Raw genomic sequence first — 26,051 nt, 5'->3', positions numbered from 1 at the left:
ATGCTAAACCTTGCAATGAGCTGCCAGGACCTTTTTATCACTCATAGGAGGTAAGTGGCCACTGCTGGGGCCACAAAGCACCCCGCCTCCATAGAGCACATCTGTCTAATATCATCCAGTGTGAAGGAGTGAAAAGCAGCATAAAAGGCAAAAATTCATGCAGTCTTATAGGAATCCAGCAAGTCACTGATCTCCCTTAAAATATAATCTGTCATCTCCACAGGTACTTTAGGCATATATTAGTGGCAGGTGTTTATGGTAAGTGTTAAAAAAGGGTATAGATTTTGTTTTATTTCATAAGGTGGTGAGAGTCCACAATCCATTACATATGGGAACGAATACACAAGCAGATAAGTCAACTAGTATTTTTGGTGGGACAATTTTCTTTTGAAAAGGCAGGCACCTATTTCCCAGACACTGCTGTCTACAGGACACTTCAGAAGCAGCAAATACATAAAAATGGTAGAATTTAGTAAAAGTATACAAATTTGTTCTACAGAAGTCTTGTTTTTAAATACCTAGGAAGTGGAAACTGCTGGTAGAATGGGCTGAAATGTGATTTGGGGAGACTTTCCAACCTCCAAATAAGCCTTGTGAATCGGTAGTTTTAGCCTAAAGGCTAAAGTAACAGCTGGGGCCCTCTGGCCTTTAAGTGGACCTGAGAAATAAATAAAGGCTGACGGGTGAAATTAAAACTAAGTGCACCAAAAAAGTCGGCACAGCAAGGGAATAGTATAAAGGATTCTGTCCCAGGGCCAAATATATTAGCAAATATATATACATACATACTAAAAAAGTGCCCATAACATAGCTATAGTATGTCTAAAATGTTTAATAAATGATACTTACCAATAGACACTCGTCCACCTGCAAATAAGCAGCAGACAAACCAGTACTAAAACAAATCAGCTGAGGTTTAAAGAATAGGAGTATATTGTAGATTCATAAAGGGAGGCAAAAGACAAGTCCCTGCAACCAATTATGGAATGTTTATAAAAGATTTTCCAGGAAGTAAAAAAAAGAATCACAAACCATACCCCATTGTACATCCCTCTGACAAGCACTGTACTCTGAGCGGAAATTGGGCCTCAACATAGACTGAAAACCCCTCTCTGAAGAATCAAATGCACATCTCCATTCTTCAACCAGCTCCAGCGGAAGCAAAGTAAAGACTAAAATATGAGTGAGGTGGGAAGGTTTTTTATGGGGCTCTAGGGGTTTGAGAATCTTTGCATCCTCCTAGTGGTAGAGAAGAGTTATTCCCAGAAGTAATAGATTGTGGACTCTCACCACCTGTATGAAAGAAAACAAACAACCTTTTCCCAAAGAAACAACCTGATCATGTAAATGGTATAATTAAATACGGAAAGAGAAGCACTCTATCAGGAATGAACAACGGCTCAGTGGCTTGTTTTATGGCTAGAAGCCGCCTCTTTTAGCCAAAGTGTGCTTTTCACAGAGGAGAACTTTCCTAGTGTATATTAGTCTGATCCTGCTTAGAAAGGTCAGTTCACTCCCGAAATGCCAGGTAATCCTCCTCTGCACATGGAACATGGCAATCCCAGATGATTGGCCTTCTGTAGATCTCGTCAGTGAGGTTCAGCCAAATCCCTTCTAAGCACATTGGGCAATGAATCTATGTCTGGTATCCCACATCACCGTTAGGGAGACTTCCCCAGGGTCATAATACAAAATGCATATAGAAAGAGAAGCACTCTACCAGGAGCGAACAACAGCTCAGTAGTGGCTTGTTCAATGGCGAGTTACCAATTAGGAGCAGCTTCTTTTAGCCCAATAGGGATAATGGTATAAATAATACATGACTGGCATGGTATAGGATGAACACATGATTCAGAAGAGTATGGTAATAATGCACTTACTACTAAAATAATTTAGCTTAGTATGCGTTCGTTGGCATTTTTATTTTTAGAAAATTTTAATCTTACTAATAATATTCCTTTACAGTGTCCATTCTCATCTAAATCACTATTATTAAAAATGTTTATTGTTTAATAAGATAGATAATCCCTTTATTACCCATTCCCCAGTTTTGCATAACACTGTAAAAACATAATTTATGTAAGAACTTACCTGATAAATTCATTTCTTTCATATTAACAAGAGTCCATGAGCTAGTGACGTATGGGATATACATTCCTACCAGGAGGGGCAAAGTTTCCCAAACCTTAAAATGCCTATAAATACACCCCTCACCACACCCACAAATCAGTTTAACGAATAGCCAAGAAGTGGGGTGATAAGAAAAAAAGTGCGAAGCATATAAAATAAGGAATTGGAATAATTGTGCTTTATACAAAAAAATCATAACCACCACAAAAAAGGGTGGGCCTCATGGACTCTTGTTAATATGAAAGAAATGAATTTATCAGGTAAGTTCTTACATAAATTATGTTTTCTTTCATGTAATTAACAAGAGTCCATGAGCTAGTGACGTATGGGATAATGACTACCCAAGATGTGGATCTTTCCACACAAGAGTCACTAGAGAGGGAGGGATAAAATAAAGACAGCCAATTCCTGCTGAAAATAATCCACACCCAAAATAAAGTTTAACAAAAAACATAAGCAGAAGATTCAAACTGAAACCGCTGCCTGAAGAACTTTTCTACCAAAAACTGCTTCAGAAGAAGAAAATACATCAAAATGGTAGAATTTAGTAAAAGTATGCAAAGAGGACCAAGTTGCTGCTTTGCAGATCTGGTCAACCGAAGCTTCATTCCTAAACGCCCAGGAAGTAGATACTGACCTAGTAGAATGAGCTGTAATTCTTTGAGGCGGAATTTTACCCGACTCAACATAGGCAAGATGAATTAAAGATTTCAACCAAGATGCCAAAGAAATGGCAGAAGCTTTCTGGCCTTTCCTAGAACCGGAAAAGATAACAAATAGACTAGAAGTCTTACGGAAAGATTTCGTAGCTTCAACATAATATTTCAAAGCTCTAACAACATCCAAAGAATGCAATGATTTCTCCTTAGAATTCTTAGGATTAGGACATAATGAAGGAACCACAATTTCTCTACTAATGTTGTTGGAATTCACAACTTTAGGTAAAAATTCAAAAGAAGTTCGCAACACCGCCTTATCCTGATGAAAAATCAGAAAAGGAGACTCACACGAAAAGAGCAGATAATTCAGAAACTCTTCTAGCAGAAGAGATGGCCAAAAGGAACAAAACTTTCCAAGAAAGTAATTTAATGTCCAATGAATGCATAGGTTCAAACGGAGGAGCTTGAAGAGCTCCCAGAACCAAATTCAAACTCCAAGGAGGAGAAATTGACTTAATGACAGGTTTTATACGAACCAAAGCTTGTACAAAACAATGAATATCAGGAAGAATAGCAATCTTTCTGTGAAAAAGAACAGAAAGAGCGGAGATTTGTTCTTTCAAAGAACTTGCGGACAAACCCTTATCTAAACCATCCTGAAGAAACTGTAAAATTCTCGGTATTCTAAAAGAATGCCAAGAAAAATGATGAGAAAGACACCAAGAAATATAAGTCTTCCAGACTCTATAATATATCTCTCGAGATACAGATTTACGAGCCTGTAACATAGTATTAATCACGGAGTCAGAGAAACCTCTATGACCAAGAATCAAGCGTTCAATCTCCATACCTTTAAATTTAAGGATTTCAGATCCGGATGGAAAAAAGGACCTTGTGACAGAAGGTCTGGTCTTAACGGAAGAGTCCATGGCTGGCAAGATGCCATCCGGACAAGATCCGCATACCAAAACCTGTGAGGCCATGCCGGAGCTATTAGCAGAACAAACGAGCATTCCCTCAGAATCTTGGAGATTACTCTTGGAAGAAGAACTAGAGGCGGAAAGATATAGGCAGGATGATACTTCCAAGGAAGTGATAATGCATCCACTGCCTCCGCCTGAGGATCCCGGGATCTGGACAGATACCTGGGAAGTTTCTTGTTTAGATGAGAGGCCATCAGATCTATCTCTGGAAGCCCCCACAATTGAACAATCTGAAGAAATACCTCTGGGTGAAGAGACCATTCGCCCGGATGCAACGTTTGGCGACTGAGATAATCCGCTTCCCAATTGTCTACACCTGGGATATGAACCGCAGAGATTAGACAGGAGCTGGATTCCGCCCAAACCAAAATTCGAGATACTTCTTTCATAGCCAGAGGACTGTGAGTCCCTCCTTGATGATTGATGTATGCCACAGTTGTGACATTGTCTGTCTGAAAACAAATGAACGATTCTCTCTTCAGAAGAGGCCAAAACTGAAGAGCTCTGAAAACTGCACGGAGTTCCAAGATATTGATCGGTAATCTCACCTCCTGAGATTCCCAAACTCCTTGTGCCGTCAGAGATCCCCACACAGCTCCCCAACCTGTGAGACTTGCATCTGTTGAAATTACAGTCCAGGTCGGAAGAACAAAAGAAGCCCCCTGAATTAAACGATGGTGATCTGTCCACCACGTTAGAGAGTGCCGAACAATCGGTTTTAAAGATATTAATTGATATATCTTCGTGTAATCCCTGCACCATTGGTTCAGCATACAGAGCTGAAGAGGTCGCATGTGAAAACGAGCAAAGGGGATCGCGTCCGATGCAGCAGTCATAAGACCTAGAATTTCCATGCATAAGGCTACCGAAGGGAATGATTGAGACTGAAGGTTTCGACAGGCTGTAATCAATTTTAGACGTCTCTTGTCTGTTAAAGACAAAGTCATGGACACTGAATCTATCTGGAAACCCAGAAAGGTTACCCTTGTTTGAGGAATCAAAGAACTTTTTGGTAAATTGATCCTCCAACCATGATCTTGAAGAAACAACACAAGTCGATTCGTATGAGACTCTGCTAAATGTAAAGACGGAGCAAGTACCAAGATATCGTCCAAATAAGGAAATACCACAATACCCTGTTCTCTGATTACAGACAGAAGGGCACCGAGAATCTTTGTGAAAATTCTTGGAGCTGTAGCAAGGCCAAACGGTAGAGCCACAAATTGGTAATGCTTGTCTAGAAAAGAGAATCTCAGGAACTGATAATGATCTGGATGAATTGGAATATGCAGAAATGCATCCTGTAAATCTATTGTGGACATATAAATCCCTTGCTGAACAAAAGGCAATATAGTCCTTACAGTTACCATCTTGAACGTTGGTATCCTTACATAACGATTCAATAATTTTAGATCCAGAACTGGTCTGAAGGAATTCTCCTTCTTTGGTACAATGAAGAGATTTGAATAAAACCCCATCCCCTGTTCCGGAACTGGAACTGGCATAATTACTCCAGCCAACTCTAGATCTGAAACACAATTCAGAAATGCTTGAGCTTTCACTGGATTTACTGGGACATGGGAAAGAAAAAATCTCTTTGCAGGAGGTCTCATCTTGAAACCAATTCTGTACCCTTCTGAAACAATGTTCTGAATCCAAAGATTGTGAACAGAATTGATCCAAATTTCTTTGAAAAAACGTAACCTGCCCCCTACCAGCTGAACTGGAATGAGGGCCGTACCTTCATGTGAACTTAGAAGCAGGCTTTGCCTTTCTAGCAGGCTTGGATTTATTCCAGACTGGAGATGGTTTCCAAACTGAAACTGCTCCTGAGGACGAAGGATCAGGCTTTTGTTCTTTGTTGAAACGAAAGGAACGAAAACGATTGTTAGCCCTGTTTTTACCTTTAGACTTTTTATCCTGTGGTAAAAAAAGTTCCTTTCCCACCAGTAACAGTTGAAATAATAGAATCCAACTGAGAACCAAATAATTTGTTTCCCTGGAAAGAAATGGAAAGTAGAATTGATTTAGAAGCCATATCAGCATTCCAAGTCTTAAGCCATAAAGCTCTTCTGGCTAAGATAGCCAGAGACATAAATCTAACATCAACTCTAATAATATCAAAAATGGCATCACAGATGAAATTATTAGCATGCTGGAGAAGAATAATAATATCATGAGAATCACGATTTGTTACTTGTTGCGCTAGAGTTTCCAACCAAAAAGTTGAAGCTGCAGCAACATCAGCCAATGATATAGCAGGTCTAAGAAGATTACCTGAACATAGATAAGCTTTTCTTAGAAAAGATTCAATTTTTCTATCTAAAGGATCTTTAAACGAGGTACCATCTGACGTAGGAATGGTAGTACGTTTAGCAAGGGTAGAAATAGCCCCATCAACTTTAGGGATTTTGTCCCAAAATTCTAACCTGTCAGGCGGAACAGGATATAATTGCTTAAAACGTTTAGAAGGAGTAAATGAATTACCCAATTTATCCCATTCCTTAGCAATTACTGCAGAAATAGCATTAGGAACAGGAAAGACTTCTGGAATAACCGCAGGAGCTTTAAAAAACCTTATCCAAACGTATAGAATTAGTATCAAGAGGACTAGAATCCTCTATTTCTAAAGCAATTAGTACTTCTTTAAGTAAAGAGCGAATAAATTCCATCTTAAATAAATATGAAGATTTATCAGCATCAATCTCTGAGACAGAATCCTCTGAACCAGAAGAGTCCAAAGAATCAGAATGATGGTGTTCATTTAAAAATTCATCTGTAGAGAGAGAAGATTTAAAAGACTTTTTACGTTTACTAGAAGGAGAAATAACAGACAAAGCCTTCTTTATGGATTCAGAAACAAAATCTCTTATGTTATCAGGAACATTCTGCACCTTAGATGTTGAGGGAACTGCAACAGGCAATGGTACATCACTAAAGGAAATATTATCTGCTTTAACAAGTTTGTCATGACAATTATTACAAACAACAGCTGGAGGAATAGCTACCAAAAGTTTACAGCAGATACACTTAGCTTTGGTAGATCCAGCAGGCAGTGGTTTTCCTGTAGTATCTTCTGGCTCAGATGCAACGTGAGACATCTTGCAATATGTAAGAGAAAAAACAACATATAAAGCAAAATAGATCAAATTCCTTATAAGACAGTTTCAGGAATGGGAAAAAAATGCCAAACATCAAGCTTCTAGCAACCAGAAGCAAATGAAAAATGAGACTGAAATAATGTGGAGACAAAAGCGACGCCCATATTTTTTGGCGCCAAATAAGACGCCCACATTATTTGGTGCCTAAATGCTTTTGGCGCCAAAAATGACGCCACATCCGGAACGCCGACATTTTTGGCGCAAAATAACGTCAAAAATGACGCAACTTCCGGCGACACGTATGACGCCGGAAACGGAAAAGAATTTTTGCGCCAAAAAAGTCCGCGCCAAGAATGACACAATAAAATGAAGCATTTTCAGCCCCCGCGAGCCTAACAGCCCACAGGGAAAAAAGTCAAATTTTTGAGGTAAGAAAAAATATGATAATTTAAAGCATAATCCCAAATATGAAACTGACTGTCTGGAAATAAGGAAAGTTGAACATTCTGAGTCAAGGCAAATAAATGTTTGAATACATATATTTAGAACTTTATAAATAAAGTGCCCAACCATAGCTTAGAGTGTCACAGAAAATAAGACTTACTTACCCCAGGACACTCATCTACATGTTTGTAGAAAGCCAAACCAGTACTGAAACGAGAATCAGTAGAGGAAATGGTAAATATAAGAGTATATCGTCGATCTGAAAAGGGAGGTAAGAGATGAATCTCTACGACCGATAACAGAGAACCTTATGAAATAGACCCCGTAGAAGGAGATCACTGCATTCAATAGGCAATACTCTCCTCACATCCCTCTGACATTCACTGCACGCTGAGAGGAAAACCGGGCTCCAACTTGCTGCGGAGCGCATATCAACGTAGAATCTAGCACAAACTTACTTCACCACCTCCCTTGGAGGCAAAGTTTGTAAAACTGATTTGTGGGTGTGGTGAGGGGTGTATTTATAGGCATTTTAAGGTTTGGGAAACTTTGCCCCTCCTGGTAGGAATGTATATCCCATACGTCACTAGCTCATGGACTCTTGTTAATTACATGAAAGAAATATAAATATGTATCTAAGTCTCTGCAGAATTTACCCTCATCTCAGTGCTATATACAATCTTGCATCTTATCCAAATGAATGCTGCTTCATAAATAACTCCATGGGATTGAGCAAAATTGTATCTATATGGCACACATGAACTAGCACTGCCTTGCTGTGAAAAGCTGATAAAATGCACTGAGATAACAGGCAGCCTGCAGGAACTTAGAAACAGTCAGAAATTTAGAGGTTTAAAGGTTATAAAGAGGAATGGGTAATAAAGGCGTTATCCATCTTTGTCCCTTCAAACTTTCATGATACAGATAGGAGTATATAAAATTCTAAAAATGTGCACAATCATTTTAGAAGTACACTTTCTATGGCACAAACTACTGCTGAGAATTAGCAAGAGTTAACAGTATATACATATAGACGTTTTGTGATTGGCGGATGAATGTCACATGATACAAGGATCAGGGAAAATGGAAGTAACATTGAAATTTGTCAGAATTAAAATTTGGAAAAAGTCTCCCGTCCTTGTCTTAATTGTGCATTTGTTGATACCACCCTACTACAATGAATGATCCCTTAAGAATCTGTAAAAGTGGCACTCTCATTAAATAATGAAATTATATAAATTTCCCCAAATCTACAGGGCCTCAACCATACGACTACTTAATGGGTACAGGAAAGCAAGGAGCTTTGTGAAATGTAAAATACTATTTAATTTTCCTATCTTCTTTTTTCGGTTATGCTCTTACCAGTTGCCTGTTAGGCTTCAATATCTGATGACATGCACAGCATGAAAAGGAGGGAAAAAAAGGAAAAGTAGAGCGAATATATGCAGCAAAAGTAGTGCAAAGAAATTAAACATTTGAAGCTTTAGCATTTTGATCACAAAGCAAACTGACTGCAAGCTTGGGGGGAAAAAAATAATGGTTCCCCTAGAAAACTTAACTTCTACATGACAAAATACTACAGACCAAGAAACACAACCCTATAAGTCCCTGCTTATCAGTCACAATACATAAAGGGGGTAATTGACAACTGAATGCTTGATACGGGACTAATTCTGTATTTATATTTGTTTCCATTTTTTGCTGCTAGTATGGAATGAAGTTTAATGAAAATTGGATACCATTGATAGCTTCATAATGTTTTCTAACAGACTTGGCCTTTTCAGCTATAAAGAAAAAAAAATGGCAAGGATTTTGGTACACTTTTCTTAAAATAAGTTTGATGCTTTAGCCTAAAGATTAACAGAATGACACAAATATAAATACAGTCTTTTGAGATTTAGCTATACTTAATGGACATTATTCAAAAAATAAAACTGTATATAACCAAAATAGTGATTTGTTATTTTGGACAAATTACCAATTTACAATGTTTCTTAGAAACCAGCTATAATATAAAAAAAAATAAACTCACTTTTTATCTTTTTAAATCCCGCAACTTGGGAGTTTGCTAAAATAAACCTGTAAGTTGTAACCAATTATCAAGGAACTGTATCCCTTTTATTTACCAACTCAAAAAGTAATTTACCTAGGTTGTTTTCCTTTCCAGCCTTTCACAATAAATACATTGGTATTTCTTAAATTATCACAAAAAAGAGAATATGTTAAGGGTATCTTACCTGGCCATTTCCTAACAGAGATGTATCTTCTCCAATCAGAATATATGACCCAAAAAAGAAGACCAAGGCATGACCAAATCCCAAAAGGGTCCAGTAAAGAAATGGTTTAAATCCCAGGAGTGCATTTTTACTAATGTCTCTGTTAAAAAAAAAAAGAAATCAAACATATCTTAAGCTACCAAATATGTAAAAAATAATAAAAATATTAACAATAATAATTCCTTAAAACGTTTAATTATCATAGTGACATCTTTTCCTGGAATGCCTTGACCTTTTCTCTCTAACCAAAATATATTCAAGACCTGCATCAAAGGATATAAGATAAACAATACACATAAGGGGAGTTTTATAAATATGCCCCTAGTCTGCAAACAATGCTTTTGAAAACATTTATTTTATATGGAAATCTTTTTTAATATAGTGTTTAATTGCTAATACAAATCTTAGTAATAACCTAAGTAGTAACTATAAAGAAAGGTACATCACTGATGCATTATACCAATCTTACATGTACTTCCATTTACAGATTTCATAATTTTAATCTAGAAAACACTAATATTTGTTCCGTATACAAAACATAAATCTAGATATGGGGGTTTAGTAAAGCAATTGATGCAGGCACTTTTCTGGGGCATAATGCTGAAGTCTAATTAGGACATGGTATTTTTTATTTATTTTTAATGTTGAAGTCACATGAAATACATATTTTGATACATCTTTTGATGGATGTTTTTACATTGTATCTAATGAATTTCAAAGATTTTTACGCCACTCCTGCCTGGATTCATATTTACTGTTAACTCCAGTATGTGGTAGCTCTCACTATGCGGTAGCTCTCTGTGATACATGCACTAGTGAGGGAAAAAAAAAAGAAGGGCGACTTCTAGTGCAGATCAATGAGATATTCTTAACCCACGTATCGGCAACCCAAGGTATAAGGGTACTCACATTTAGCAGCGCATCCAGTGGTGCAAATCACACAAACTGGACTATTATAGTGGCCCAGTGCACATAATCAATGGACTCCCAGGTGTGTAAACTCCAATGTTTCTGCGGCAGGCAATCGTATCAAAAAGACTCAAAAAGTGCTTGGATATAAAAATACTTTCATGTTTAAAAAAATGTACAGAACATACAATAAAATGATTAAAACCCAACAGTATTATTCGCTACACGTTTCTTGGCGTCTACCGCCGTTTCCTCAGGCATGTGGAAACTGCATGGTAGACGCCGAGAAACGCGTAGCGAATACTGTTGGGTTTTAACCATTGTATTGTATGTTCTGTACATTTTTTTAAACATGAAAGTATTTTTATATCCAAGCACTTTGAGTCTTTTTGATATGATTGCCTGCCGCAGAAACATCGGAGTCTACACACCTGGGAGTCCATTGATTTTCTGCACTGGGCCACTATAATAGTCCAGTTTGTGTGATTTGCACCACTGGGTGCGCTGCTAAATGTGAGTACCCTTATACCTTGGGTTGCTGATACGTGCGTTAAGAATATCTCATTGATCTGCACTAGAAGTCGCCCTTCTTTTTTTTCCCTCTCTAGTTATCTGAATCCTGTCTAGATTCTGGAAGGAGCTGCCCTGACTTGTGCACAGTATGCTGGGACACTGTAAAGTTCTCAGGCCGCCCCCCCTAGGCATTACCTTTGTGACTATATTTCATCAAAATTGTACTTCATTTTACCATCTATTGGCTACACTAGGAGGCGCCCTATCTCTTCTCTATATCATACATGCTCTTGTGCCTCTCTCTTTTTTTTATGTTTTTTTTTGTTTTAACATTCTACATAAATGAGTATGTAATTTTAAACAACTTTGCAATTTACTTCTGTTTGTTTTGCTCACTTGGTATTCTTTATTGAAGTATAAACCTAGGAAGGCTGATAGGAGCTTAGGAGTGTACAGGTGTCTATAGCAGTCTACGGAAGCATTGCTTGCAACTATGTATAACATTGTTACCATCTGGTAATGACTCAATTTGTTAATTGCTGACATAATACAAGCCCCAGTGATGATCTGAGCAGCTACATTATTTAAAATGCTAAAGCACTGAGACTATCTAGCTATGCTTCTCATGCACATGCAGAGAAAAATGTTAACACTAAAACAGTGAGAACTTTTACTAGGAACATTTTTGCTAATACATTTATATTGCAAATATGTTTCTATTCAAAGATGTAATTAATCTATGTGCATTTAAATTTTGACTGGAATGTCCCTTTAAGACACATGCATGCTTCTGAGCTCAACTATGATTACTCTTTAACAAAGGATACCAAGAAATCTAAGCAAATTTGATAATAGAAGTACATTTTGAAGTTATTTAAAATTTCATGTTCTATCTAATTCATTTAAGTTTAATTTTGACTTTACTGTCTCTTTAAGGAGTTGGTTATGTTAAAAACCTCATGCAGTCATGAGCTTAGTTTGCATAAAAGTATTAGTTTAGCTTACCGATAGAGACCAGGTTTCGTCTGTAATACATGTGGATGCACATGTTGTTCAAACAGACTGTATATCAGAACAGGTAAAGAGGTAAAGCAAATATTGTACAAAGTCAGGTACACGCTGTCATACAGTGTCTGTAAACAAAAGAGAAATTACATTTAAATCACAATAATAATCCTATGTTCAATAGTTTTTTTTTCTTCTTCTTCTTGAAAACATTCCAGCACTGCAGTAACTTTAGAAACCGGTTATAATAAATGTTTTGTTAACTATCCTTTGCAGAATCTTAAAAGGTAATAGAACACAACCCGGTATTAAGATTGAATTATTGTGCTAGAAAACTAGATCAAGCAAATTATAATGTACTTACTTGTTGTGAAAATAAACAAATGAATTGGTATAAAAACTGGGGTGTTATAAAACACACATTCTGTAAAACAAAAAGAATACAAATATCCAGTTAGAGAAAATCGAATAAAAATTTGTGAATATAATATTGAGGTAGTTTTTATTTGAAAATGTATTTAGCGTAGCAACAACAAAATTACCACTCCAGCAGAAGTGACTAAATTCTAGAAAGATAATAACAAAGAAGAAAATGGATTAACTAATTTGACAAACTAATAAATCTGGTTATAATTAGCAGGTTATTCCTTCAGAAAAGAATGGTTATAAAAAAAAAAAACAACCTATAATTTGCAGGCATAAACTGAGGTGTGTATATATATATATATCTCAATATCATAACTTTTTTTATAGTGGCAAGAGTCCATGAGCTAGTGACGTATGGGATATACATTCCTACCAGGAGGGGGCAAAGTTTCCCAAACCTCAAAATGCCTATAAATACACCTCCCACCTCACTCATACCTTTGTTTAACGTACAGCCAAGAAGTGAGGTGTATAAAAAGGAGTAAAAAACATACAAAAAGAGGAACTGGAAAAAATAATGTGCTTTATAAAAAAAAAAATCATAACCACAAAAAATAGGGTGTGTCTCATGGACTCTTGCCACTATGAAAGAAATCAGATAAGTTCTTAAATAACTTGTGTTTTCTTTCATGTAAGTGGCAAGAGTCATGAGCTAGTGACGTATGGGATACAAGATGTGGAAGTCCACGAGTCACTAGAGAGGGAGGGATACAATAAAAACAGCTATTTCCACTGAGAAATTAAATCCCCAACAAGAATTAAGTTTTCTAAATTTAAAAAAAAAAACTCAAATCAAAGGCATTAGAATCAAGCAGAGACAACTGCCTGAAGAACCTTTCTACCAAAGGCTGCTTCCGAAGAAGCAAACACATAAAAATGGTAAAATTTAGTAAACGTATGCAAAGAAGAACAAGTTGCTGTTTTGCAAATTTGATCAACCGGATCTTCATTCTTGAGAGCCCAAGAAGTGGCAACTGATCTAGTAGAATGAGCTGTAATTCTCTGAGGCGGAGACTGCCCTGCCTCCAAATAAGCTTTGTGAATCAAAAGTCTAAACAAAAAAAAAAACCCAGAGAAATAACAGAGGCTTTCTGACCTTTCCTGGAGCCAGAAAAAATAAATAGACTAGAAGACTTTCTGAAATCTTAAGTAGCCTCAAAATAATATTTCAAAGCTTAAGAGTATTCTTAGGATTAGGACACAAGGAAGGAACAACAATTTCCTTATTGATGTTGTTAGAATTCACAACTTAGGCAAAAATTAAAATGAAGTCCACAAAACAGCTTTATCTTGATGGAAAATCAGATAAAGAGATTCACAAGAGAGAGCAGACAAAACAAAAACTCTTCAAGCAGAAGAGATAGCCAAAAGAAATAACACTTTCCAAGAAAACATAATTTATGCTTACCTGATAAATTTATTTCTCTTGTGGTGTATCCAGTCCACGGATCATCCATTACTTGTGGGATATTCTCCTTCCCAACAGGAAGCAGCAAGAGGATCACCCACAGCAGAGCTGTCTATATAGCTCCTCCCCTTCCTGCCACCTCCAGTCATTCGACCGAAGACAAGCAAGAGAAAGGAGAAACTATAGGGTGCAGTGGTGACTGTAGTTTAACAAATAAAATATACCTGCCTTAAAATGACAGGGCGGGCCGTGGACTTGATACACCACAAGAGAAATAAATTTATCAGGTAAGCATAAATTATGTTTTCTCTTGTAAGGTGTATCCAGTCCACGGATCATCCATTACTTGTGGGATACCAATACCAAAGCTAAAGTACACGGATGAAGGGAGGGACAAGGCAGGTACTTAAACGGAAGGTACCACTGCCTGTAAAAGCTTTCTCCCAAAAATAGCCTCCGAAGAAGCAAAAGTATCAAATTTATAAAACTTTGAAAAAGAATGAAGCGAAGACCAAGTCGCCGCCTTGCAAATCTGTTCAAGAGAAGCCTCATTTTTAAAAGCCCATGTGGAAGCCACAGCTCTAGTAGAATGAGCTGTAATCCTTTCAGGAGGCTGTTGGCCAGCAGTCTCATAAGCTAAGCGTATTATACTTCTTAGCCAAAATGAAAGAGAAGTTGCCGAAGCCTTTTGGCCTCTCCTCTGTCCAGAGTAGACAACAAACAAAGCGGATGTTTAGTAGCTTGTAAATAAAACTTTAAAGCACGAACCACGTCAAGATTGTGTAATAGACGTTCCTTCTTTGAAGAAGTATTATTACACAATGACAGAACAACAATCTCCTGATTGATATTCTTATTAGATACAACCTTAGGTAAAAACCCAGGTTTGGTACGCAAAACTACCTTATCTGCATGGAAGATCAGATGAGGGGAATCACACTGTAAGGCAGATAACTCGGAAACTCTACGAGCCGAGGAAATAGCTGCCAAAAACAGAACTTTCCAAGATAAAAGCTTGATATCTATGGAATGAAGAGGTTCAAACGGAACCCCTTGGAGAACTTTAAGAACCAAATTTAAACTCCATGGCGGAGCAACTGGTTTAAACACAGGCTTGATTCTAACTAAAGCCTGACAAAACGCCTGAACGTCTGGAACATCCGCCAGACGCTTGTGCAAAAGAATAGACAGAGCAGAAATCTGTCCCTTTAAGGAACTAGCTGACAATCCCTTTTCCAATCCTTCTTGGAGAAAAGTTAATATCCTGGGAATCCTGACTTTACTCCATGAGTAACCCTTGGATTCACACCAATAAAGATATTTACGCCATATCTTATGATAGATTTTCCTGGTAACAGGCTTTCGTGCCTGAATTAAGGTATTAATAACTGACTCGGAGAAGCCACGCTTTGATAAAATCAAGCGTTCAATCTCCAGGCAGTCAGTCTCAGAGAAATTAGATTTGGATGGTTGAAAGGACCCTGAAGTAGAAGGTCCTGTCTCAGAGGCAGAGTCCATGGTGGTAGGGATGACATGTCCACCAGATCTGCATACCAAGTCCTGCATGGCCACGCAGGTGCTATCAAAATCACTGATGCTCTCTCCTGCTTGATTTTGGCAATCAGACGAGGGAGCAGAGGAAACGGTGGAAACACATAAGCCAGGTTGAAGGATCAAGGCGCTGCTAGAGCATCTATCAGCGTTGCCTTGGGATCCCTGAACCTGGATCCGTAACAAGGAAGTTTGGCGTTCTGGCGAGACGCCATGAGATCCAGTTCTGGTTTGCCCCAACGTTGAACCAATTGTGCAAACACCTACGGATGGAGTTCCCACTCCCCCGGATGAAAAGTCTGTCGACTTAGAAAATCCGCCTCCCAGTTCTCTACACCTGGGATATGGGTAGCTGATAGGTGGCAAGAGTGAATCTCTGCCCAACGAATTATCTTTGAAACTTCCAACATCACTAGGGAGCTCCTTGTTCCCCCTTGATGGTTGATGTAAGCCACAGTCGTGATGTTATCCGACTGAAATCTGATGAACCTCATTGTCGCTAGCTGAGGCCAAGCCTGAAGAGCATTGAATATCGCTCTTAGTTCCAGAATGTTTATTGGAAGGAGTGACTCCTCCTGAGTCCACGATCCCTGAGCCTTCAGGGAGTTCCAGACTGCCCCCCAGCCTAGAGGGCTGGCATCTGTCGTTACTATTGTCCAATCTGGCCTGCGAAAGGTCATACCTTTGGACAGATGGACCCGAGATAGCCACCAGAGAAGAGAATCCCTGGTCTCTTTATCCAGATTTAGTAGAGGGGACAAATCTGTGTAATTCCCATTCCACTGACTGAGCAAGAAAAAACAACTAAATTACACCACATCTCTCTAACTGCTTCCATGCTTGTCGAGAGCTGCAAGAGAATGTCTGGAGGTGGCAGGAAGGGGAGGAGCTATATAGACAGCTCTGCTGTGGGTGATCCTCTTGCAGCTTCCTGTTGGGAAGGAGAATATCCCACAAGTAATGGATGATCCGTGGACTGGATACACCTTACAAGAGAAAGTAATTTAAAGTCCAGAGAATGCACAGGCTCAAAAGGAGGAGCCTGTAAAATCTTCAAAACCAAATTTTAGACTCCAAGGAGGAGAAATAGATTTAAAAACAGATTTAATATGAATCAAAACCTGAACAAAACAGTGAATATCAGGAAGTTTAGCAATCTTCCTATGAAATAAGACAGAAAGAGCGGAAATTTGTCCTTTCAAAGTATTTGCAGACAAAACCTTTAACCAAACCATCCTGAAGAAACTGTAAAATCCTAGGAATTCTAAAAGATTGACAAGAATATTCATGAGTTGAACATAATGAAATATAGGTTTTCCAAACCCAAAAATAAATTCTCCTTGAAACAGACTTACGAGCCTGTATCATAGTGCTAATAACTGAGTCAGAGAAAACTCTATGACTAAGCACTTAAGCGTTCAATTTCCATGCCTTCAAATTTAGAGATTTGAGATCCTGATGGAAAAAAAAGGCCCCTGAAACAGGTCTGGCCTTAAAGGAAGTGGCCAAGGCTGTTAACTGGACATCTTGACAAGGTCCGCATATCAAAACCTGAGAGGCCAAGCTGGTGCTATCAGAAAGACATAAAATCGTTCCATTATGATCTTGGAGATCACCCTTGGAAAAAGAACCAGAGGCGGAAAAATGTAAGCAGGTTGGTAAAAAACAAGGAACTGCTAGAGCATCCACCATCTCCGCATGAGGATCCTTGGACCTGGAAAGCCTCTTGTTTAGATGAGAGACCATCAGATCTATTTTGGTAAGACCCCACATCTGTACAAGATGAAAAAATCTGGATGGAGAGCACTCCCGCGGATATAAAGTCTGACGGCTGAGATAATCCCCTTCCCAATTGTCTACACCTGGGATGTGAATCGCAGAAATTAGAGTTGGATTCCGTCCAAGAAAGTATCCGAGATACTTCCTCCATAACTGAAGCACTGCAAGTCCCTCCTTGATGATTGACATATGCCACTGTTGTGATATTGTCTGTTTGAAAACAAATGTAAAAGTTCTCTCTTCAATAGAGGTCATGCCTGAAAAGCCCTGAAAATAGCATGGAGTTCTAAAAAGTCCTTCGTGTCATCAAGCAAAATTAATATATGATAATTAGACATAATATTGATCCTTCTAAATCAGCTACAGTACATGTCTTCCTGTTTGATCAATTATAGCATCAATGAGACATTAATTTCGAATGTATGTATGTATTTATGTATGTATGGGGTACTTGTAAAGCGCGGCTAATCACCCGTAAGGGTCTCAAGGCGCTGCTCATTTTATCAACCTCAGGAGGATGAAAGGCTGAGTGGACCTCGCCGGGGATCGAACCTGCAACCCTTGGATTGCTACAGAACTTAGCCACAGTGCCTTAGCATGCTGAGCTATCTGTCCAGCATTTCCGTTATTAAGAGTACATAGTACAGGTGGCCCTCGGTTTACGCCGGTTCAATTTGCGCCGTTTCAGAATAAAAACCTTTTTTTTCAGTCATGCGACTGCTATTGAAAAGCATTGAGAAGCATTGCAATGATTAAAATAGCCAGTAGGTGAAGCTGTCCGCTTGTGTTGCAGCAAAGATATGCAAAGCCAAGCACAGAAACAGGCTGGAATTAGTCTAGCTAGACATGAGCTATCAAGCAGCTTTCATAGGAACAAGATCTTCCTGTCTATAAATCAGTCCAGATTGGAATGCATAGAAAGAACTGTTTGCAGAAAAATGCAAGTAAAGTCTGTGTTGTGTGATTATTTCATAAGGTTTATAATGCAGTTTAGCAAATGTTTTTGTTCATTTAACTTAGTTTAATTATATATTCTGTGTTGTGTGATTATTTGATACTGTTTATAATGCAGTTTAGCAAATGTTTTTGTTCATTTAACTTAGTTTAATTATATATTCTGTGTTGTGTGATTATTTGATACTGTTTATAATGCTGTTTAAAATTTAAAGTCTTAATTTCAAAGCTTTAAAAATAATGTATTAGGTGTTACTTATGACAATTTTGAGAGGGGCCTGGAATCTAACTCCCTCACTTCCCATTGACTTATAAACTGGGTTTCAATTTACAACCATTCCTTCTGGAACCTAACCACGGCGTAAACTGAGGGCTACCTGTATATAGAGGGATAGAAAGAAAAGAGAAAAGGGAAAAGGAAGTCAGGAAAATGAGAGGGGGAGATTCATCTGGGAAGGGAGAGGGAGAAGATGCCGCAGATAATATGGATTCAGGTAGATGTGAATTGGTGGGGATTATAGTTATCAGCTGTGGTCTGGGTGAGAATTGCTGCTAGCATCTGGAATCCAAGGTCTGGAGTCAGGGCATTATATGTATGTTAAGAGGAGTGGGAAGGGGGATTGGTCATGTTTAGGGTTCGGGGTGGATGGTATATAGATTCCCAATAGAATTTAATGTTGTGGAAAAACGCAGATTTATTTCTCTTGTAGTAACCGTATTCTTCGAGCGTTATGAGTCCATCTGTTTTGGTTAGCCACATTTCTAATGTTGGAATCTGTTGGGATTTCCAGTGTAGGGCTATTAACAACTTTGCACTACTGATACATATTCTCAGCAGCGTGGCTCTTATTCTACACTACAATAGTGGGTGTTCATTTAGTAAGACTACTGTGGGTGTTAGTGTAAAGTTTTGTTCAGTGAGTTTTTGGAGAATGTTTTCTATGTTACGCCAGAAGGGGGCTAATTTATAGCAGTGCCACCACGTGTATCATGTTTCCTTGCAAAGCGCAACCTCTCCAGCAGAGTGCAGAAGAGGCTGGGTATATATTTTTAAGTCTAACTGGGGTCAAATAACAGCGGAGAAGAATTTTAAAATTTAGTTCCAGAATTTTGGGAGAAGTGGATGATTTGTGTGTATTTTGGAAGAGCTTCAACCATTGTTTAGTATCTAGTTCCATTTCTAACTCACGGTGCTATTGGGCTGTGTAGGTAGGGAGGGAAAGGGATTGGGCATTATGTAGTAGGGATATAGCTAGTGAAAGAGAGCCCTTGGAGATTACACCTTTTAGGCATATCTGTTCAAGGGGGGTGGAGGTCTGAACAGGTCTTTTTTAAGGGGAGATGTGTTTATGAAGTGGTGGAGCTGGGAATATTTTAGCCATGTTGAGAAGGAGCCGTATAAAATGTGTTGTAAATCCGTCCTGTTTTTTAGTCTGCCTTGATTCAGAAGGGTGACTTATAGGTACTGAATCTAGAAGTCCCTGAACTACAAATTCCTTATTGTATGTTTCATACCCTCCCAAGAATTCTTTATTTGGAAAGACCAGTGTGAGTGGGGAGGTTGGTGTGGAGAGGGTCGGGTTTGTCTTGAGCAAGCAGTCCCAGGTGTTGAAAATATGCCTGTATAGGGGGGAAGAATTACATAGGGGTGTACGTCTGTGCTTGGGAAGCCAGCAGACGGAACCCGGTGTGGGAGATTTGAGGAGTTGGGAATCCAGGGCTATCCAAGCCTTGGACTGTCCTCTACAATGCCAGTCAAGTATCCTCTGTACGACTGTTGCCTGATAATAGGTGTGTATGTTTGGTAGACTTAAGCCCCCATTGTGAAAAGATCTAAACACTGTATTTTTTATTAATTCGAAGTCGGATTTTACCCCAAATGAAAGTTTATAGAACCCTGTAATTGCTGAAGGTAGGATTTAGGAATCATTATTGACATAGCTTGTAATATATACAGGATCTTAGGTAGGAAAGTCATTTTCACAGATTGTATCCTCCCCCTCCAGGACAGGGATTTATCTCTCCAGATGGAGGAATGTTGAATACATGTCCATAACAGGTTGTAATTTAGTGGGAATAATCGCTCTGTGTGGAGACAGCACCACCCCCAGGTATTTCAGGTTTGAGGGCTAGAGTTTGAGAGGGCAGATGTGTTTAAGGTCCGCAAAGTTTGTGGGATTCATAGATACATTAAGTATTTCCGATTTATTGTAATTGATGAGGAAGTGAGAAAAGTTACTGAAGGTGTCAAATTCTGAAATCAAGGCTGGGAGGGAGAGAACAGTTGAGGAGACAGTAAGCAGAACATCATCTGCTAAACATAGCAAGTTTGTGCGATTGTGTGCCAACTTTGAGTCCCTAGATGTTAGGGTTATGTCGAATGCGAGTTGCCAAAACCTCCATAGTAACTATAAAGAGAAGAGGGGAAAGGGGACAGCCCTGTCTAGTGCCGTTACTAATGGGGAAGCCTTGTGAAAGGACACCGTTTGTTCGCACTCTAGCTGTGGGGCTAGTGTATAGATGAAATATTCGTTGTATCATAATATCACCAAATCTAAAGTGTTTAAGGGTTCCTCGTAGGAATTTCCAATTCAGCCTAACAAAGGCTTTCTCCGCATCAATAGAGACCAGAATGGCAGGGATTTTTTATGTTTTCCATTAGATGTAATACACGAATTATGTTGTCTCTGGAATCTCTGAGTCGCACAAAGCCGGCTTGGTCTACATGGATTAGGGTGGGTAAGATTTTGTTGATACACTGTGCGATGACTTTGGCATATATTTTAATATCATCATTTAATAGGGAAATAGGACGATAGTTGCCCGGTTCTGTGGGGGATTTCCCGGCTTGGGTATAACAGATATATATATGCTTCTAGTAGAGTTGACGAAAAACAACCGGTGTCATCTAGAGAGTTAAATAAACTTGTGAGATGTGGGATTAGGATATGCTGGAAATGTCTATAATATAAAGTAGGTAATCAGTCTGGACCGGGGCTTTTGTGTAGAGGGGTATTTTTAATCGCTAATGCAATTTCTTGTGCGGTGATTGATTCATCTAGTTGATTAGCAACATCTTCTGGCAGAGTTGGCAAGTCAGACTCAAGAATGTATTGGTCTATTTCTGTTGGACTGGTTGAGGCGGCAGATGGGGGTATGTTGTAGAGTTAATTATAAAAATCTCTGAAGGTGTCGGCAATAGCCCTACTGTCATGTATGTGAGTATCAGGGTTTGTTGCGGAAATCAGTTTGCGAATGTAGGTATTGTTTGTACCAGTCTTAAGGGCTCTGGCTAGGAGGGATCCTGCCTTGTTGTGAAATATAGTTTCCGAAGGCGTAGTGCTTTCATATGTGCTTCTTTATTTAATAATTCATTTAACTCTTTTCTAGTCTTAAGTAGTTGTGCGGTAAGGTGCTGGTCTGTAGGTGCTAACATATGCAAGGCTTCTAGACTTCGGAGCTGTTGGAGTAAATAATTATAGTGCTTGTAATAGTTTATTTTTAAGGATGGATTTCTGTTTGATAAACTTGCCTCAGATAGCGGCCTTATGTGCTTCCCATATTAGGCTGCTGGAAGAAGAGGGTGTTGTGTTATGTTGGAAGTAATCAAAAGGTGCACACAAAATTTTCTCTTTGATAGGGGGCATATGCAATAAGGGGGCTTGTCGGTCCAAGTTATAGATAGTGAGACCATGGAATGATCCGACCAAGGGGTTGGGAGGATCTCTGACAATTTTGCTAGTGTTATGCTGTTCTGGTCTAAGTAGATGTAGTCCATCCTGGAGTAGGATTTGCGGGGAATGGAGTAGAATGTATAGGTTTTTCTGTGAAGGGTGGTGCAATCTCCAAACATCTATAAGGAATGCCTCATGGATAGAATTTGATATGGCTCCTAGGGAGCTTCTGGGTATGGCTCCTAGGGAGCTTCTGGGTATGGCTCCTAGGGAGCTTCTGGGTATGGCTCCTTTTTTTGTTGGAGCAGTCCAAAGGTGGTTCCATAGCTACGTTATAGTCTCCTGCAAGAATTATAGTTCCCTTGGCTATTCCCATCATTTCTCTAATGACCTTTTTGTTAAAACGAGTTTGGCCTGTGTTTGGAGCATATATATTGGCTAGTGTAATAGGGCGGTTATACAGGGTCCCCATCAGGATTATGTAACTTCCTTCATTATCTGTGAGTTTATGTGTTAATAGGAATAGTGTATTTCAGTGGGGAAGGATCCCCAACTCCATTGCATTTCACACTGTTCAAATTGAAATAGCCTATCGGGAAATGTTTGGATGTGAATATGGGCTCCGAGGTTTTAAGAAAGTGTGTCTCCTGTATAAAAACAATATCCCATTTGTGTTTATAAAACCAGTTTAATGCTATGGGGGTTTTTTGTCGGGGAGTTGAGACCTTTAACATTTTGGGTTAGGATCGTAATATCAGGTGCACTCATGGTGGATACTGAGGGGAAGATCACAAGGAATTAGAAGGGGTATGAATTGGGTGTGAGTATATGGAAGGGTAGGAGTATGCGTGAATAGAATTATCATTATTATGAACTGAGCCAGGGCTGATGCTTGCACATTGTATAAAGACAAGTTTGTAAGACGAACCAAGTCCTTTATGTAGTGTGGTGTGGGTTGCAGGCTTACCAGATTTTTCCTTCTCGCAGAGATAAGGAAGCAGGAATAGAAAAAAAGTATAGGAGCAGCGAATAAAGTGGGAGGTATTATTATCTGCGGGCAAACAGGGGAAAAACAAGTTGATAAAACAAGTGGAACAACAAAAACAAAACAATACCATTACATATAAACTGTAAACACAATTGAATAAAATGCTTAAAACAGTATTTAAACCTGGGAGGGGGTAACATAGTAACCATAAATCGTCACTAAGGTGGGCATTTTCCAATTGAATGTGGTTATTCTATGTAATTTCTTTCCGGGTTGGGTAATGGGCCTTTGAGTAGTTGTGTGTAGTACGACTTAAATAGGGAAATTGGATGTAACTTAAAGAGGGATATATGTGATACTGGCTAGAGCTGGACAGAAGCTCTTCTAGGGAGGGGAATGTGACAGGGCAAGAAGGAAATTTATTCTTACCTGATAAATTTGTTTCTTTTACGATACGATGAATCCACGGATTTCATCCTTACTTGTAGGATATCGCCTCCTGGTCAGCAGGAGGAGGCAAAGAGCACCACAGCAGAGCTGTATATATAGCTCCTCCCTTCCCTCCCACTCCAGTCATTCGACCGAAGTTAGGAAGAGAAAGGAAAAGCCAAGGTGCAGAGGTGACCGAAGTTTAACAAAATAAAAGACCTGTCATATAAAAACAGGGTGGGCCGTGGACTCATCGTATCGTAAAAGAAACAAATTTATCAGGTAAGAATAAATTTCCTTTTCTTTTACAAGATACGATGAGTCCACGGATTTCATCCTTACTTGTGGGATACAATACCAAAGCTATAGTACACGGATGAAAAGGGAGGGACAAGACAGGGAACCTAAATGGAAGGCACCACTGCTTGAAGAACTTTTCTCCCAAAAACAGCCTCAGACGAGGCAAAAGTATCAAAGTTGTAAAATTTGGAAAAAGTGTGAAGAGAAGACCAAGTTGCCGCTTTGCAAATCTGTTCAACAGAAGCATAATTTTTGAATGCCCATGAGGAAGCCAGAGTCCAAGTGGAATGAGCCGTAATTCGTTCAGGAGGCTGCTGTCCAGCAGCTTCATATGCAAAATGGATGATACTCTTCAGCCAAAAAGAAAAAGAGGTAGCCGTAGCTTTCTGACCCCTACGTTTCCCAGAAAAAACAACAAACAGGGAAGACGATTGACGAAAATCCTTAGTCGCCTGTAAGTAGAACTTCAAAGCACGGACCACGTCCAAATTATGCAACAGATGCTCCTTCTTAGAAGAAGGATTAGGACACAAGGAAGGAACAATAATTTCCTGATTAATATTTTTATTTGAAACAACCTTAGGAAGAAAACTAGGTTTGGTACGCAACACCACCTTATCGGAATGAAAAATAAGATAAGGAGAATCACATTGTAAAGCCGAAAGCTCAGAAACTCTGCGAGCAGAAGAAATAGCAACCAAAAATAAAACTTTCCAAGATAATAACTTAATATCTATGGAATGCATAGGTTCAAACGGAACCCCTTGAAGAACTTTAAGAACTAAATTCAAACTCCAAGGAGGAGCAATTGGTCTAAACACATGCCTGATCCTAGTCAGAGCCTGACAAAAAGATTGAACATCTGGAACATCTGCCAGACGCTTGTGTAATAAAATAGATAAAGCAGAAATCTGTCCCTTTAAGGAACTTGCTGACAACCCTTTCTCCAAGCCGTCTTGGAGAAAAGACAAAATCCTGGGAATCCTAACCCTACTCCATGAGTAGCCCTTGGATTCGCACCAATGAAGATATTAACGCCATATCTTATGGTAAATTTTTCTAGTAATAGGCTTACGTGCCTGAATCAAGGTATCTATGACAGAATCAGAAAACCCTCGCTTAGATAGAATTAAGCGTTCAATCTCCAAGCAGTTAGCTGCAGAGAAACCAGATTCGGATCATGGAAGGGCCCCTGAATGAGAAGGTCTTTCCTCAATGGAAGCTTCCACGGTGGCTGAGATGACATGTCCACCAGATCGGCATACCAAGTCCTGCGAGGCCACGCAGGAGCGATGAGGATCACCGAAGCCCTCTACTGTTTGACTCTAGCAATCACCCGGGGAAGGAGAGCAAATGGAGGGAACACATAAGCTAGGCTGAAGGACCAAGGTACTGCCAAGGCATCAATTAGCTCGGCCCTGGGATCCCTGGACCTAGACCCGTATCTCGGAAGCTTGGCATTCTGACGAGACGCCATAAGATCCAACGCCGGCCTGTCCCATCTGAGAATCAGATTGGCAAATACCTCCGGATGAAGTTCCTATTCTCCCGGATGAAACGTCTGTCTGCTAAGAAAATCCACTTCCCAATTATTGCCGACAGATAACAAGAGTGAGACTCCGTCCACTGAATTATTTTGGCTACTTCTGTCATCGCTAAGGAACTCCTTGTTCCTCCCTGATGATTGATGTAAGCTACAGTCGTAATGTTGTTCGACTGGAATCTGATGAATTTGGTCGAAGCCAACTGAGGCCAAGCCTGAAGAGCATTGAAGATTGCTCTCAATTGTAGGATATTGATGGGAAGTAGAGACTCCTTTCGAGTCCATACACCCTGGGCCCTCAGGGAGTTCCAGACTGCTCCCCATCCTATCAGGCTGGCATTCATTGTCACTATCTCCCAAGAGGGTCTGCGGAAGCATGTCCTCTGGGATAGATGATCCAGCGACAACCACCATAGAAGAGAGTCCCTTGTCTCCTGATCTAGATATATTTGAGCAGACAGATTTATATCATCTCCATTCCACTGACTGAGCATGTTCAGTTGCAGAGGTCTGAGATGAAACCGAGCAAATGGAATGATGTCCTATGCCGCTACCATCAATCCAATTACCTCCATGCACTAAGTCACTGGCAGCCGAGGATTTGTCTGTGCATGTGTTCAGAATCTTTAATTTTCTGACCTCCATCAAAAAGATTTTCATGGACAGAGTCGATTAGAGTTCCCAAGAAATAAACTCTTGTCTGTGGAACTAGCAAACTCTTTTCCAGATTTACCTTCCACCCATGAGTCCTCAGGAAGGATAGAACAATGTCGGTATCAGACTTTGCTAGCTGATAAGACGACACCTGGATCAGAATATCGTCCAGGTAAGGCACCACGGCAATGCCCCGCGGTCTTAGAACCGCCAGCAGAGACCCCAGAACCTTTGCGAAAATTCTGGGAGCCGTGGCCAGACTGAAAGGAAGAGCCACAAACTGAAAATGTTTGTCCAGAAAGGCAAACCTCAGGAACTTGTGATG

The 26,051-nt window shown here is 39.4% G+C and overlaps 1 protein-coding gene across 1 annotated transcript in view; it reads right to left on the bottom strand.

Annotated features, from left to right (window-relative positions):
- ATP11B (ATPase phospholipid transporting 11B (putative)) overlaps positions 1–26,051 on the bottom strand; it is a gene marked incomplete in the record, with an annotated part of 701,724 nt that overhangs the window by 97,849 nt on the left and 577,824 nt on the right. The window contains 3 exon segments of the mRNA XM_053710175.1: positions 9,555–9,693; positions 12,021–12,148; positions 12,385–12,444. Coding sequence (XP_053566150.1) covers positions 9,555–9,693; positions 12,021–12,148; positions 12,385–12,444 — 327 coding nt within the window.

The sequence above is a fragment of the Bombina bombina genome, chromosome 4, assembly GCF_027579735.1.
Source record: "Bombina bombina isolate aBomBom1 chromosome 4, aBomBom1.pri, whole genome shotgun sequence".
In the NCBI taxonomy this organism is placed as follows: domain Eukaryota; kingdom Metazoa; phylum Chordata; class Amphibia; order Anura; family Bombinatoridae; genus Bombina; species Bombina bombina.
The sequence above is the reverse complement of the archived record's forward strand: the minus strand, read 5'-3'. Positions and strand labels throughout refer to the sequence as shown.